Here is a 16,145-nt window from a genome sequence, read left to right as displayed (position 1 = left end):
ATGGACCATACATTGGATTAAATTAAAACAGACCATTTTGGAAATACAACTGGAATAGGTGCAGATTCTGGAATATCTAGAAAGACATCTGTGCGGGGTATTGTCCCCTTTAAGACGAATTGAAAAATGACAATAATTTACATTTTGCACTGTTGGATCTTGGTCATAACTGCCAGAGTGAGGTTAACAAATGAGTGAACAATTTATTGCTAACAATCATCTCACTGAAATAAACGGGTGACGACGGGGCATGCTTAATCCCAGTGTTTTCCAAGATGCTTGTGGGATTGTTGCTCCAGATGACATCCAATGATTGCAATTTTTATAAACATCCCTTGCCGTCCATCCCCAAGTGTTATTAAGGGGATATAAATCAGGGGGGCGTGCAGATTGGTCCAAAAGGGTGAGGTTATTACTCTGGAAATATTCTTCTGTCAGGCTGGATTGATTTTCCATCTTCTCTCAGATTCACAATTTCACCAACAGACAGCTCTCTGGTTTTTATGTTGTTTTCACCTCTAAATGCAGTCTATCCTACCCAATCTGAAACATATTGTGAACAGACATTTATTGCTATTTATTGACTGAATAAGCAATGCAACTATGCAACTAGCCACGTGTCCCTATACTTTTGCTCACATGCAAAATAGCTGGGTTCAAACAAAAGGTGCTAGGAGTCTAGAGGTGCAATACATGAAAAATTAGAACTATGTAAACCAGGGGTCAGCAACCCGTGGCTCTTTCATCTGGTTTCTGCTTCTGCGTAGTAACAATACCGTCACGTGACGCAATCACGAGCCTTTCAAAGTCCTGCGTCTGTCGTGCAATTCTCTGCGGAACCGCTAGGGGGAGTCTTGTCATGTAAATTGAGTCATGTCAGGTTAAAACCACAACACTAGTCAAATATTTGTCTTGCTAGCTTTGTTTGTCGCTTATAAACAATGACAACTAAAGAGAGTGGTAGTGGAACGTACATACGCTGATCCGAAATCAGTGAAGAATGAAGGTGTATTGTACGCCCCCTTAATGAGGCGTATCAACAGAGGCATAAATGTACCAAAATGCCGACAAATAGCAGCCATAGTCTGCCGTGGTCTGAATCGCCACAATGACAGGTTGGGACTTTTTGGTGGTGCACGTGACGTTAAAAAGTGGGTTTCGAGCACGAGGGCGAAGCTTAACAAAACAAGCTGTGAATAGAATGAAACAAATATATTTAACTGTGGAAATACTATAAAAGTGGTGGAGAGAGAGATGTGTGCCAAATTTCCCACCCACCTTGCCAGGTTGTAACAGGTGTGAGTCGTCACTGCGTCAGGAGGCACAGGAAGACAGAAAACTTTTCAAAGAAAAGGAACGTGACAGTACGTTTAACTTTTTACTTTCAAAGTATTAGTCAGGTTTTAATTTGGTAGAAACGAACCCAAATGCTAAATGTTACCAACCTCTTGCCTCAACATATCCATTAATTACAATGTTTGACATGCATCCGGTTATGTATGTTTAGCCAAAGTGTAACCGGAACTCCAGATGGCGAAACGCGAAATAAAACAACACTCATTAGTAACAAGAAGTTGGGCTTTTATTTTTTAAAGTTGATACTTAACTTCCGCTTGTGGCTGCGTTTGCACTTGACGCGGGCACGGTAACTTACACAAGGCGCAGACAAATTAAAACCCATTCTTCCTGTTCTGAGCGCAACGTTCATACTTAGGACATATTCCACCAACCGTTGCCATGGTTCGAGAAATTAAGAACTTGGTAAGATTTCTTCATTGTCTTATACATTTTAGAAGCCTAAATGAAAAAAATGAGTTTACTCACTTAAAAACTACATAGTGACTTCCGATGTGAATAATTTAATATATTTTGCAGCACACTTGGATTGTTACAAACAACCCAACCAAAACCTGACCCTAAATTGTACACTTTGTTGACTGAAATAGCTAAGAAAATCGTAGTACCGTGTTTGCTAACACCAGCTATCAGGGTGATGAGTAGCCGACGAAGGCAGGCCGATCCCGGGCGTTCAGTGCCACCAAGGGAGGGTCGGTGCTCGACGCTAATGTTAATGCTAACGCTAAGTCTTCGTCTCTGATAAACATAGCTAGCTTTGTAACACATTGGATGAGGACGGCATATTTAAGAGGGCATTTATATTGTCAATGGTTATTTAGGTGTTCATACCAAGTGACGTTAAATGTGAACAAATGACGTCTGCCAGTGAACGCCATGAGGAGGCCATGCTGCTTGACTACGTTTAAACTAGTGGGCTTGGATGTTATAGTTGACAGTCACTATATGCCGATAAATATCTGTTACACAAGCTTTAGTCAGCCTTGGTCTTGGTTCCACACACTTTTACCACACATCTAATTACTGTAATTACACACGACACCATCAACGCATTGTTTGCCGGTGCGTTCAAGGGAAATGGGAAAGCGAAAACTAAGTCTTATTACTTGCAATTACCCTTTTCCGTTTCTAGGAGGAATTCAACTCCCTACTGAAGACCGCTGGAGACAAGCTTGTGGTTGTGGACTTCACAGCCACATGGTGTGGACCGTGCAAAATGATTGGACCAGTTTTTGAAGTATAAGATGGCACCTTTCATCATATTTTATGTGAAACGTATTCATGGAGAGATTGCTCATGGATGGCTTGTCTCACAGGCGGAATCCCAAAAGCCGGAAAACGCGAATGTGATTTTTGTCAAAGTCGACGTGGATGAGGCTGATGTATGTATCTCTTGCTTTTTTGAGTAAATAAGAATAAGTACTTTTGCCTGAAGGCTGAGTTGTTACACAACAGCGATTTCAGAAAACATACTCTACAAGAAAATTATCTGTAAGGAATATAATTTAGCAAGAAAAAAAACAGCCAAAAGAGAAAAAATCTGCAATATTTTTAGAAGAATAAAGTCAAAATATTAAGAGAAAAAAGTTGTGGTTTTAATGTAGTAATTTTTTTAAATATTTGGAAAATTAATGTGTAAAAAGTTATAATTTTAGGAGAAGGAAATCAAAATATGGGAATAGTCATAATGAAAATATTTTTTTTAAAAGGAAAATGGAGGAAAAGTAGAAAAGGTACTATTCTAAAAATTGCAATTTTACGAGAATAAACAGGTAATATAATCTGAATAATGTCAGCTTAGCGTGGGGTTGAAATATAAAAAAATAAAAGATTTGGTAAAAGTAATGACACAAAATAAAATTTAAATATTTGAAATTAAAAAGGAAAAAGTTGATCACTAACAAATATCATAAAGCTGAGATACATTTTGTGTATATACTGTATATGTATTAGGGATGCAACGATACACAGAAATGACCTTGCCCTGTTTAATTTGAATTTTATGAACATTAATGCACCTTGCCCAGGCCACGGTAGGCGTCTTCTCCTTCTCGTTCTCCCGGGTTCATGATAGCCGTAGGTGCCACAGTAAGAAGCTAGTTTAGGCATGCCTTTGGCACACGTGAAGCAGCGAAAGCGGTCCCATGTTTTGAGGTATGGACCATCACTGACTTCCACTTGTGCTTTTCAGGATGTGAGCAGTAGCTGCGGCATCAACTGCATGCCCACATTCCACTTTTACAAAAATGGCAAAAAGGTAAGCTGACCGTTTGTGTTTTGTTGCGATCAAGGGCTGTTGTTGATGTCAATTCTTTTTCTCATTTTTCCCAGGTGTTTGAATTCTCCGGGGCAAACAAAGAGACACTGATTGAAAAGCTGCAGAGTTTTAGATCTTAAAAAAAAAAAATCAGCATACATCGTTCCTTGTTCTGCGTCGTCTGTACTCACCTGTAACTTCATCTCCATATGTACAATGACCAGTAGTCTATTCCATAATGACACATTTTATTCCACCCAACATCAAATCAGTGCATGAACCTTTTTGTGTATTCTTTCGAGCAAGGTGGATTTAATAAAGGATCACTTTAAAGCCCTTTGTGCTTAATTTGTCTTGGTGCGTATATACAGGCAGCTGTGTCAAAGGCAAGTAATTAACGGCATTTTATGCGTGTAATTAAAAAAAAAAAAGGTTGACACATATACCGGACAAACACATCCATCATTTTTACACATCGTACAAGTATATAGCAGCATATGTTTAATACTGTTGGTTTTTTTTATATGAAAAAATACAGCTTTATTTTACAAAACATTGTGGAAGAGATGGTTTGAGTGGGTCAGTTAGGAGGAATCCGCCTTCACATGATGATTGACTTGGAGGGGCGGAACATCTTAGAAGTGATAGTATCCTGACCTCCGCTTCCTAGAAAGATAAGAAGACACATTTAAGATCTGACTGTGCTTCTGTTAATGTTTTGGACATGTTACTCCTCATTAAGACACAATGATTACTTTAACCTAGTCCCTGTCTTGATATCATACGGGAAAGCCTTACCTGGAACAGTCGTGTCCGCTCCAACCTGGACTACAGTGGCACCTGTTGGGCCTGATGCACCTGCCTCCATTCAGACAGGGCGACGAACACACCGCTGTTGACACACGAAAGTCATGGACAAAAGGCTTGTGACTTAAGTTATTTCTTAAAGGGCCAGTGACAATGTGTACTCACCACTGTGACAGCGGGTGCCCGCCCATCCGGTGGGGCAGTCGCACTGGTAGGGTGCCACGCAGTGCCCTCCATTCAAGCATGGCAGGATGCAGATGGCTTTGAACGACATTCAACAATTCATGTCAGCATTTTTTATGACACCATATCTGGTCAAGGTACAATACTATCGAAAGTCAACTTGGATAACCTCACGGCTTGTACGGCAATTATTGATTTACTGTCCACTGAATATAACAGCATGTGTCCATTATTGCAAGCTGGCAATGCAAGTGACTGGGACAGCTGTGGTTCAGGGGTGGCAGGGGTGGTGGCATGGCAGGCAACTTAAGAGGGCCCCCAGGAGCGCTATGCATAGGGGCCCCAAAAGACCCATGTACTGTGACATTATGAAGCACAACGACGGGTCACAGAAAGTGCCTTTCTGAGGAAACTGTAGTGACCGATTATGTCTTCCACACCTGAACCCAACTGAGCACCGCCTCAAGCAGAAGGAAGGAAGGTGTCTGATAACCACCAACACAGTGATGTCATCGTGTAGGAGTGGAAGAGGAGTCAAGTAACAACCTGTGCAGCTCCTGTGAAGGATATCCGGTATCCAATATGATTTTTTTAAAAAGTGGAAAAAATTAGAAAATTATAAATCTAAAAAAGATAAATATAAAAGTGGGTCGTGACTGAAAGACCAATGGAAATGTTGGTATTTATATATATTTAAGTTGACTTTCTATTGTGTTGTCTCTTACCTATCTAAATAGTCTAAATAAAATAGAAAATAATAAATATGAAAATGCCTTAAAAGTGTAAAACAATTTTTAAATAATATAAAAATGACTTAAGTGTCAAAAAATAAATTATAAATATAAAAGGACTTCAATAAAAGTAAGTAAAATGGAAAACACATCAAAAAATGACTTTTAAAAAAGTGGAAAAAATTTGAAAATTATGAATCTAAAAAAGATAAATATAAAAGTGGGTCGTGACTGAAAGACCAATGGAAAATGTGGGTATTTATATATATTTAAGTTGACTTTCTATTGTGTTGTATCTAAATAGTCTAAATAAAATAGAAAATAATAAATATGAAAATGCCTTAAAAGTGTAAAAAAATGTAATATAAAAATGACTTAAAAGTGTCAAAAAATTTAATTATAAATATAAAAGGACTTCAATAAAAGTAAGTAAAATGGAAAACACATCCAAAAATGACTTTTAAAAAAGTGGAAAAAATTAGAAATTTATAAATCTAAAGAAGATAAATATAAAAGTGGGTCGTGACTGAAAGACCAATGGAAAATGTGGGTATTTATATATATTCAGTTTACTTTCTATTGTGTTGTCTTATTTGCTAAATAGTTGTACTGTATGTTGGACAGGTGGTTGCGTTGCTTGGCTTCACAAGACAAAAAAGGTGAACTACTCACGCTCCTCACAGAGTCGACCCATCCAGCCTTCTGGGCAGGCGCACGTGTTGGGCCGCTGACACACACCTCCATTCTGGCACTGCAGCCAACACACCGCTGAGAGACACACACACACACACACACACAGAAGTTAACATGTTTTCATGCTTCAGTGCTGTGAAGAGTGTTGAGTAAGTTTGTTAGCACTGAGCCACACCCTTTGGAGGCATACGGCACACAAACAAGACCTGACCTTTGCCAGGTTAGATTCCTGAAAGATGCACAGTCATGGCAGCCTCGACTACTGCTACATGCATGCAATAACTCAAAAGAGCAGACAGTCATTCAAAGGAGGAAGAACACATTAGTCACATTAGAAAGGGGGGGAAAAAAAGTCAGGGCGTGAGTATAGGCGAGAGTAGGCGGAGTCCCGACTCTCTACCTCTGCACGTGGGAGGCGGTGTCCAGGTGCCGTTCTCCAAACACCTGCTCCTTCCGACGCCCTCCATGGCGTAGCCGCCAAAACACGAGTACACGGCCACGTCCCCGAACTGGAACACCGCCCCCCGCACCACCCCGTTGGCCACGTGGAGTGGGGGGCCGCAGGACACCCCTGCACGACAGCCCAGATGGAATGACCCACCGGTTACTCACTAACTAGCTTTTAGAGGGTCTTTGAAGGCACCGCAACAACACAAACAGCCCACAGTGTAAGAATAACAGACGAGCTGCTTTGTTTCTGCTTCGCTGTGTGTGTGTGTCGCCATCCGGGTTGCCACACTTCTGTGTTTAACACACACAACAACCATGAAATTCAACATTTAAAGCCGTACCGTAAATGCTCTAATTTTAACCCAGGCATTTATTCATTATTATCTTATTATTCATAAGATGACAGGGGCGGAAATTGGAAGGAATTTGATTATCTTTGATCTGATCTTTGATCAGTCATGATATACTGGTACAACAAGTTCATTTTTTAACTTTTATAATCATTTGGAAAATATAACCCTTTCATCACAAGTATATTGCACAACACAGTAGCAACACAACTGATGTTGTAATAGCGGTAAGGAGCAAACTGCATTCATAGCGCTGGTGATTGGAAAAGTAAGTAAACGCTGCACAAATCATACAAATTATGTCCAAAAACAATGCTGGTTGAACAGAATATGAATTAAAATACTTCAATAATATAAATAAGATAATACCTTAGTAATATATTCTACAACAGGGGTCTCAAACACGCGGCCCGCAGGACACTAGTTTGAGGCCCCCGCCTTGATATGAAAGTTTAATGTTAGTGCGGCCCGCGCAAGTTTGATATGGATGCTGTATGGTATCATGTACCCAGAAAAAATTATTACGTTTGATTAATGTTCATGTTAAAGGTTAAATAACTGTTAATAGTTATCCTCCCTATCCGTGTGGAAGTGGTAAGTTTTTGGCTATTTAAGTTTAAAGGAAATAACTTGAAGGCTACCGTTTAGGTCGCTAGCTCTCTAGTTTGCGAGTTAGCATGTGTCTCAAGACCCTGCAGTTGCGCAATATGTTGTAAATAAAAAGAGTATAAATGTGACTATAGTCGTGTTTTGTCATGTCTACAGGGCTCTAATAATGCTTTGTTCATTTTAATCTGAAAAAAAATAATTTGTCTACCCACCAACTATATGTGGTTTCTTAAGTTTTTATTATTTGTCGTTTTATTATTATTATTATATTTATTTATTACTGATTGATTGATTTTCTTTATTCTTGATTTGTTTATTTATTTTTCATCTTATTTTGTGTAGAAAAATAAAAAGTAAGATATTTGAGAACAGTGGAATGTTTTATCAGAGCTTTTATTGTAGAAAATCGAAACCAAAGCAAACTTTATTCATTTTTCTGTTTTTAATAAATGCGTTTTTTTTTGTTTTTTTGGAAAACCTGATGCGGCCCAGTCTCGCCCAGACCCTAGCTCCAGTGGCCCCCAAGTAAATTGAGTTTGAGACCCCTGTTGTACAATATCAACCCAAATACACAATAAATAGTCAGAGTTATCAAGGATAAACCAGAAGCAGTACAGAATACAGGGAACATGCACATAAAAAAAAGATCTTATAGTAGTCGTCCCTCCCTTATTGGGCTTAATTAGTTTGGAACCAATTGCAGTAAGTAAATTTCTGTTGGATTCTTAATAATTAGAATATTTTCTCATATATGTTATGTTACACATATCGGTATCGGAAATTGAGAGTTGGACAATATTTGCATATGGGTTTTTCGGCAAAAAAGCCAATATAGGACATCTCTAGTTTTAATATTATTAGAGCCCTGTAGACAAGAAATAACACCCATACAGTCAACTTTACATTTTCACCACCCACAAATAAGATAAAAGACCCTCACATAAGCAGTTCCTTGTTTTTCTACATGGCGTACTTCCAAGTTATTGTCTCATCATAGCCAGTATAGTAGACGTAATGAGTAAATAAACTATTTAAAGCATAAATAAAACTACTTGTATGTGTCACAATTAATATGTTGGCCTCAACAGTAGCCCCTGTTATTATTATGATTATTAAGTTATCATTAGAGCATTTACGGTAATAACATCACCAGTGAGCTCCATGAACTTCATGAAAACGTGTGAAAAAATCCCCCTTGGAACCTAAACGGGAATTCAAAGATGATCACGCGGGCACATGCAAATGAGGAGGATACAAGTGCGCTTCAGATAGACCCATGTGACAATGGTTACTTAGAAGCGACAGTGTGGCGCAGCCTCAATGGGTTTGGAACAAAGCTCTGTAGGGGAAAATATAGGAGGACTGCGTTCATATTTGGGCAGCATTCCAATCCAGACTGCTGGTTCATGCATAGCAAGTCATGTTCGTGTTCAACGTAAAAGAAAAACAAAGTGTACATACTCTCACAGACAGTACTGATGGAGGTCCAGGTCTGGTCGGGTCTGCAGGTGATGCTTCCGCTCCCTCTCACCTGCTGGCCTTTAGGGCAGCCGACCCGCACAGACTGGCCCACGTAGAATTTGCGGGTCTCGCTCCTGCTGCCCGTGTCCTTCCAGCCTGGAGGAGTCGGGCACGCCTTGGCTGTGAGGAGAATGAATTCTGTTGATTGACGTTGGTTTCGGGAATCGGGAAACAAAATTAACTTTTATTCGTTTGCTTGCGTCGCCACGTTTCACTTCCATTTCTGCGTCATGTGATCGTTGTCTCCACATTTGGTGACCCTCGACTTGAGTAATATGTTGACTGACAACAATCACAAGGGCAAGGCGGTGCAGGTTTAACTGGCTAAATTAACCCCCGACCGAAATAAAGCCCGGCCTAGACCAGAGTATACCTCTCTGGGTCAGAGTATACCCCCAATGTCAATATATATTGCACCTATTTTTCTTGGATAGTTCATGAATTTTCACCAATTTTAGCATGTTAGCTAGCATGTTAGCATTGCTAGGATGCGAACAATAACATAGTAGCATTTTCTGCCATTTTTACAAGTGCTACCGTGCTAAGGGATGGATGCTAACATTAGCGGTTAGCATTGTTAGCATGCTAATGTTAACACAATAGTATGTTTTGCCGTGTTTGTACATAGTTGTAAGTATGGTATAGTATATATTATATTTATATATATGTCGTATTATATATTGTAAGTATATATATAATTATTATTATCATACTGCAATAACCAACAACACTTTTATATATGATCCAACTTCAAACCATTCAAACATGAAATTGTTCAGCTGTTCAGATATTTAAAAAAATTCATCTAACATCTAAAATGGGGGCAATTTTTAAAACTTCCACCGTTCGCACATTTCTAAACCATTTAGCGTTCCTGGTAAACTGTGGTAGCATGCTAGCATGTTAGCATTGCTAGCATTAGCAGTTAGCATTGTTAGCATGCTAATGTTAACACAGTAGTATTTTTAGTTGTATTATTATTATTATTATTATTATCATACTGCAATAACCAACATAGTTATTGATTTGCTTGAGTCACTGAATAACTGAAACATGATTATGTTATATACTTTCAAATTTATAAACTGTAAATTAGTTTTACAAGTTTTTGTAAAAGCTGTTCTTCTAAACCTATAGTCGTATAAAAAAATTTATCTCGAGCCAGTTGCGATTAATCCCTATAGTCGCCGGGTGCGTGGTCTACAAAAGCAATTCTCACGTTGGCAAGTGGGGAAGCTGGAGCTCCACGTGTTACCCCCCATGCACAAGACCAGGGAGTCTCCAACCAGGTCGTAGCCTTTATCGCAATGGAACTCCACGGCACGCCCGGTGGTCAGGTTGTGGTCTTGCACTTTGCCATGCATTATCTGTTTGGGGCCACTGCAGCCCTGAGACACTGAGACAGATACATTCCATCTTAGCCACCCTAATCTGTGTTAAACATTTCCATAGTGTGGAGGTTTTGTTTATTACCTTCACAGGAAGGCGTTGGCAGGCTCCACGTGCCGTTAGCCAAACAGACGAGTGTCTTTGGGCCGACAAGCTGCAGGCCGGCATCACATATATAGCTGGCGTTATGCAAGTACGTTTCCCCTGTCACATGCACCTGTGTATTCTTCACTGCTGGAGGAGGCCCACAGGATTGTGCTGATATGCAAGCAAGTATGAGTTAAAGTCACTGAAAATGCCTGTGGGTTTGTTTTAGTGTGACGTCGGAACAAACTTACCAACACACACCGGCTGACTGCCGCTCCATGCTCTGTCTGCCTGGCAGGTCTGGACAGAGTCCCCCTGTGACAATAAAGACTAAAGCTATTAAAATAATCAATAAATAAACTATCACTTGCGATGAATACAAATATGTCTTTTATTGATTTCATTGTGGCACGGTGGTCGAGTGGTTAGCTCACAGCTAGGAGACCAGGGTTCGATTACACCCTCGGCCATCTCTGTGTGGAGTTTGCATGTCCTCCCCGTGCATGCGTGGGTTTTCTCCGGGTACTCCGGTTTCCTCCCACATTCCAAAAACATGCTAGGTTAATTGGCCACTCCAAATTGTCCATAGGTATGAATGTGAGTGTGAATGGTTGTTTGTCTATATGTGCCCTGTGATTGGCTGGCCACCAGTCCAGGGTGTACCCCGCCTCTCGCCCGAAGACAGCTGGGATAGGCTCCAGCACCCCTGCGACCCTTGTGAGGAAAAGCGGTAGAAAATGAATGAATGAATGAATGAATGTATTTGCATGAAACAAACATTTAACATTTTCTCTATATTTGTTCTGCAGGGGTGCCCAAACCTTCCCCCCCAAAGAAAGGTGAGGATGAATGAATGCAGTGGGGCTACTTTTGTCACGCCCTGTGTGGGTTCCCACGTGACAGGTTGTTTGAGTTACCTTCTGGGCTTTGGTTTCCGTTCTGGACTCTCTTATTTTGTATTTAACTTCCTGTTTTGCCCTGTCTTCCTTAGTTGCCATAGTCACCCACACCTGTCCCTAATTTCTGTGTGTATTTAGTTCAGGTGTGTGCTTCTCCCTGAGTGGGATCATTATAGTTTGTCCTTCTGCTACCCTGAGTTGCCTTTTTCCTGCTGCTATTATTGCAAAAATATATATTTTTACCTGCATTCGGTGCTGCTCTCTGCATCCTGGGGTCGCATCGCAACACAGACATGCCAAACCGTGACAATTTTGACCTTTTTCATTTTGTAAATAAGGTTAGACCGATCCAACATGCTAAAAAAAAAAGCACTTTTGACTCTCAGTTTTGCCTAGATTGACACTTTTTGTATTGAAGGATGAAAAAAATCGTTATAAGGGCAGAGAAATAAAAGCTATCTTTGTTTGTCCTCGGTGGATCAATACAGCTTACATCATAGTGTTCCTATCAAGGAAGTATCATCTGTCTCTGTTGGCTCACGGAGTGAGGGCTGAGGGGAAGTCACGTGTTTTTCTGTAACTGGAATCTCCATTAGTCATTGTGAGCATGCAGGGACTTTTAGTGGAAATTAAAACTACCGTGTTTGGAGCCTTAATATTTACAAGCTAATTGTTTTTATAGGAAACATCAGCAGTTCCTGTCATGATGAGGACGAACCTTGATTTCAAAGCCAGGCAAGCAGGAGTACATGACAAAGTCTCCATAGTTGTAGCTCTCCCCTTCAGTCACACCGTGCAGAAGAGGAGGAGGTTTTTCGCACACCACCAGCTCACATGAAACCGATGCAATGCTCGGTGCCCAGCGTCCTCCGAGCTAGTAACACAAAAAAATCTTGTCAGATTGGTTTGTCAAGCGTGCCCTCTCACATAAACATCTCTACAATGTAGAGGCTCAAAAAGAAGCACATTAAGAGCTTAGAGTGGCCTGGTTTATACCTGCACCTTAAATCACTGACATGATTTATCAACTTATGTTGTTTGTAATTATGTGCTACATGGTTCTTTTTGTGACATTAGCAGAGTAAAACGTTTCTCGAGGTAGCTCATCAACTTTTATCAGTATATTTTTCATCAAAATAGCAGTCATGCCAAAATGTCGTGTTGCTGCTGGATGTTTACAGTATATCCAAATGCTACTATAAGTTTGTTTTCTTTTCCAAAAGAGAATGATTTAAGACTCTGCTAGTGCAGAGAATGAGAGACACGTTGCAGTGTTCATTTGATGGATGACTGCTTTCAATGTGCGGCATAATGTATTTTGCAACACTATGCTTTTAGAATGGCGGAATAGTACCGGGAGCTAAAAAAAAAAAGAAAAGAACGACCACTACGTCAAAATAGCTCCAGAACAGCAAAAGTCTGTCTTGTTTAGATATTGTATTCTAAACATTGTTTTACCATAGTAACAAGGATTATACATGTTATATAAAGATCTTTTCACAGTGATTAACTCTACCGTGGGAGTGGGGACTCCGACAAAATGTGCAATAAATCATGCTTTGCGCGTATTAATAAGCCGTTTTAAAACCATAATTAAAGGATAAGCAACTCCAAAGTAATTCACACTTTTGTCCTGTGTTTTGAAGGTGGCCAATCTTCACCTCCATGTCTTCAGGCTTAAGTCCATGTTCTGCAAGTTCTCTATTTCATCTCCAAATGTTTATCTCACCACTGGAGGTAATTGATTTAATCGAGCATGATCGTTACCTGACATTCAGCCAGCGCAGACCCCTGCAGGTAGAATCCGGGAGGGCAGGAGAGGGTGACAGTGCTCCCGACAGGTGTGAGCTCCTTTCCAGTGATGACCAAATGAGGGATGGAATGATTGGCAGAGAGCTGGCAGGGAACGGGGCGGCAATGAATGCTGTGCTTAGACCAAGTGCCGTCACTTAGACAGGACAGCGTAGCCGTCTGTGTTGCAAGCTCGTACCCGTCCTCGCATCTGGAAAGATGAAGAAAATGAATGGTCACGGACTAGAACATGGGCTTCCTCAAACCTTTCAACACAAAAAATGAAGTGCTCACCTGTATGTGATCCTGTTTGGGAAGGTGAAGGCGTCTCCTTGCACTTGAGAATTGGCAACAGCAGGAGGCTTTCCACAGCTCACTGGCTCGCAGCTGATCCTCGGCTCACCCCATCGACCATCTCTTCCACAGGAGAGGTGTGGGTACCCCCTGGGCTGGTAGCCAGGCCTGCACCGGTACATCACTGTGTCGGGGAAGGTGGCACTGCCGCCCTGCAGTACAGTGTTTGGAACTGATGGCGGGGCGACGGTGCACCTCCCGCGGCCACACACAGGCACCCCAGGGCTCCACACCCCTCCCTTCTCGCACACGGACTGAGCAGGACCGAGCAGCTTGTATCCGTCATCGCACTGGAATTGAACTCTGTCTCCGCAGGCGCGATTGTGGCCGAGCACCGCCCCGAATTTCAAAACGGGGAGGGCACAGACGCAGGGTCGACACTGAGGCACGGTACCGATCCAGAATCCTTGGGCGGAGCACCTCAGGACTGGGTCCCCGACTACCTCGTAACCGTCGAAGCAGACATACTCCACTATGTCATCGTAGTTGAAGCTGGAGCCGTTCAGGAAACCATGGCTGATGTCCTCGGGTGGATCGCAGCTGATGATATCACAGCGAGGTGCTGGTTTGTCCCAAAGGCCATCAGACTGACAAACACGGGTCGGATCTCCATTCATTGTGTATCCTTCATCACATTGATACTTTACCTTACTATTGAAGCCATACTCTGACCCCAACACTCGCCCATTTGATACCGAAGAGGGCTTCTCACATTGGGCGGGTACGCAGGTAGGAGAATCGTGGCTCCAGGTGCCGTCAGCCTGACAAACACTGACAGACTTCCCTTTTATAATGAAACCGGGCTTGCAACTGAGTTCAATCTCCTTATTATAGACGTAATCTTTCCCTTTGAAAGTGACATCACTGGGGAGTTCAGGGGTACCACATGACACTGACTTGCACAGAGGTTTCTGTCCATTCCATTTTCCGTCAGCCTGACAGACAATATGATCACTACCTTTGATGACAAAGCCGGGATTACACTTATAGCGGAGGACTTCAGGATACACAAAGGCGGTACCATGAGCTGTGCCGTTAGCTAGAGGTCCTGGGTCACCACAGGAAATAGGGCGACAAACTGGAGGATCCTTGGTCCACAGTTGACCTGATAAACACTGCCTCACTGGATCTCCTTCCAGCTCATATCCTTCCTTACAGGTGTATGTGACCGTGCTGCCGAGGGAGGTGTCTGTTACGTTCACCTGGCCGTGCTCCGGGGTCGGGGGTGTCACACATTCGGCTGGAACACAAGAGGGGGCCGTTCCGTTCCAGCTGCCATCTTCCTGACACACTAAACGCGTGGGGGTTGTGAGGTCGTAGCCTTTATGACACCGGTACTCAATCAGGGTCCCCTGGAGGAAGCTCAGGTCACCAGGGGAGCCTGCTCCCAGCTCCGTAACCCTAACATAGTCACCAAAGTCAATGTGAGGAGGGAGACCGCAGTCGGAGGGCACGCAGACGGGAACAGCACTGGACCAGCCAAACTCCTCACATGTGAGGTGGTCCTGGCCGACAAGTTGGAATCCTGGGAAACAGCTGTAGAATATGGTGACACCGAAACCATGATCCTGACCTTCTACAAAGCCGTTTTCAATGGGTTGGGGCGGGGTGCAGGATATTTGCATGCAAACAGGGGGACGAAGGTCCCATTCCCCACTTGCTAGGCACTTAAGAGTCTCCGGGCCTTGGAGGTGGTAACCACGGCGGCAAGAATAGGTGGCACTGTGACCGAACTGAAGCTTTGTGAAAACGACTTTTCCATTTGGAGTCTGTTTTGGGGGCGAGCATTCGATTGGGCGGCAGGAAGGCACCCCTCCAATCCAAAGTCCCTTCTCCCCGCAAAGCACAGTGGCGTTCCCCACTAAATTATAACCAGTCTTACAGCTGTACAGTGCCTTGCTCAAGTACATCAGACCCTGTACGTCCACAATGCCATTGGAAATCTCCACAGGCTGAGGACATTCAACGGGAATACACTCTGGGTATGGAATGCTCCACTGCCCACTGGACAGGCAGGACACGGTGCGCTCTTTTCTTAAAGTGAATCCGTCCATGCATTTGTAGCTCACCACGGAGTTAAAGACAAAAGGTTGAGAAGACGAAGAAGGGCCACCAAATGATACATCAGGCGGAGGTCCACAAACCACTTGCTTGCACCAAGGAAAGGTGTCATTCCACTCCTGGGAGGGCATGCAGCGGAGGATCTGCGCCCCCTCCAGGACGTAGCCCTCCTCGCAGGATAACTCCACTGTTCCAGACGCAGAGTCCAAGCTTTTTAGAACCAGATGATTCTCCTCTAGCTGAGGCTCCGGACACTGCACAGGTGAGCAGCGCGGGCGCTTGGACTTGTCCCACCGTCCGTATTTGAGGCATGTCCAAACGGCATCTCCTGCGAGCTCGTAGCCCTCGTCGCAGAAATACTCCACTTTGCGACCCACCTGGAAGTCAGAGCCCTTGTAGCGTCCGTGCGCAATGCTGGGCGGAGGGTCGCAGGTCAGGAGGACACAGGTAGGGGGGTCGTTGTCGGACCACTGGCGGTTGGCCTGGCAAACTCGCTCTGGACGGCCGATCAGTCTGTAGCCAGCGCTGCAGGAATATATCACTTTGCTGTTGAAGGTGAATCGACCTCTGACCTTTTGGGGAAAAGACAAGTAAAAAGTTAGTGTTG

General features: G+C 42.8%; 2 protein-coding genes across 7 annotated transcripts in view; one reads left to right on the top strand and one right to left on the bottom strand.

Annotated features, from left to right (window-relative positions):
* Positions 1–1,599: 1,599 nt before the first annotated feature.
* On the top strand, positions 1,600–3,946 carry txn (thioredoxin). Its single transcript, XM_058066504.1, has 5 exons — positions 1,600–1,761; positions 2,489–2,593; positions 2,673–2,738; positions 3,548–3,613; positions 3,688–3,946. The coding sequence occupies exons 1-5, from the start codon at positions 1,738–1,740 to the stop codon at positions 3,751–3,753; spliced, it is 327 nt and encodes a 108-aa protein (XP_057922487.1). The 5' UTR covers positions 1,600–1,737; the 3' UTR covers positions 3,754–3,946.
* A 155-nt stretch (positions 3,947–4,101) lies between these two features.
* svep1 (sushi, von Willebrand factor type A, EGF and pentraxin domain containing 1) overlaps positions 4,102–16,145 on the bottom strand; it is a 61,044-nt gene continuing 49,000 nt past the window's right edge. For 4 of the 6 annotated variants that reach the window (XM_058066490.1, XM_058066491.1, XM_058066493.1 and 1 more), the window contains 12 exons: positions 13,418–16,110; positions 13,100–13,334; positions 12,051–12,206; positions 10,685–10,748; positions 10,431–10,604; positions 10,177–10,353; positions 8,898–9,077; positions 6,428–6,598; positions 6,007–6,102; positions 4,586–4,681; positions 4,412–4,505; positions 4,102–4,279 (listed from right to left, as the gene is read on the bottom strand). In XM_058066490.1, the coding sequence (XP_057922473.1) occupies positions 4,249–4,279; positions 4,412–4,505; positions 4,586–4,681; positions 6,007–6,102; positions 6,428–6,598; positions 8,898–9,077; positions 10,177–10,353; positions 10,431–10,604; positions 10,685–10,748; positions 12,051–12,206; positions 13,100–13,334; positions 13,418–16,110 (4,167 nt within the window). In that variant the 3' untranslated portion in view covers positions 4,102–4,248. Of the gene's footprint in view, positions 4,280–4,411; positions 4,506–4,585; positions 4,682–6,006; positions 6,103–6,427; positions 6,599–8,897; positions 9,078–10,176; positions 10,354–10,430; positions 10,605–10,684; positions 10,749–12,050; positions 12,207–13,099; positions 13,335–13,417; positions 16,111–16,145 lie in introns of those variants that run through there. The other 2 variants (XM_058066492.1, XR_009128992.1) reach the window with 2 other exon arrangements.

Source organism: Doryrhamphus excisus, chromosome 3 (assembly GCF_030265055.1).
Source record: "Doryrhamphus excisus isolate RoL2022-K1 chromosome 3, RoL_Dexc_1.0, whole genome shotgun sequence".
Classification (NCBI taxonomy): domain Eukaryota; kingdom Metazoa; phylum Chordata; class Actinopteri; order Syngnathiformes; family Syngnathidae; genus Doryrhamphus; species Doryrhamphus excisus.
Note: the sequence above shows the minus strand (reverse complement) of the source record. Positions and strands in the feature narration are given on the sequence as shown.

Excerpts from the sequence above, each read along its gene's own strand:
- txn (XM_058066504.1), top strand. The coding sequence starts at position 1,738 with ATGGTTCGAGAAATTAAGAACTTG. Across the intron at positions 1,762-2,488 it reads TTCGAGAAATTAAGAACTTG|GAGGAATTCAACTCCCTACT; the intron begins GTAAGATTTCTT and ends TTCCGTTTCTAG. Across the intron at positions 2,739-3,547 it reads TCGACGTGGATGAGGCTGAT|GATGTGAGCAGTAGCTGCGG; the intron begins GTATGTATCTCT and ends TGTGCTTTTCAG.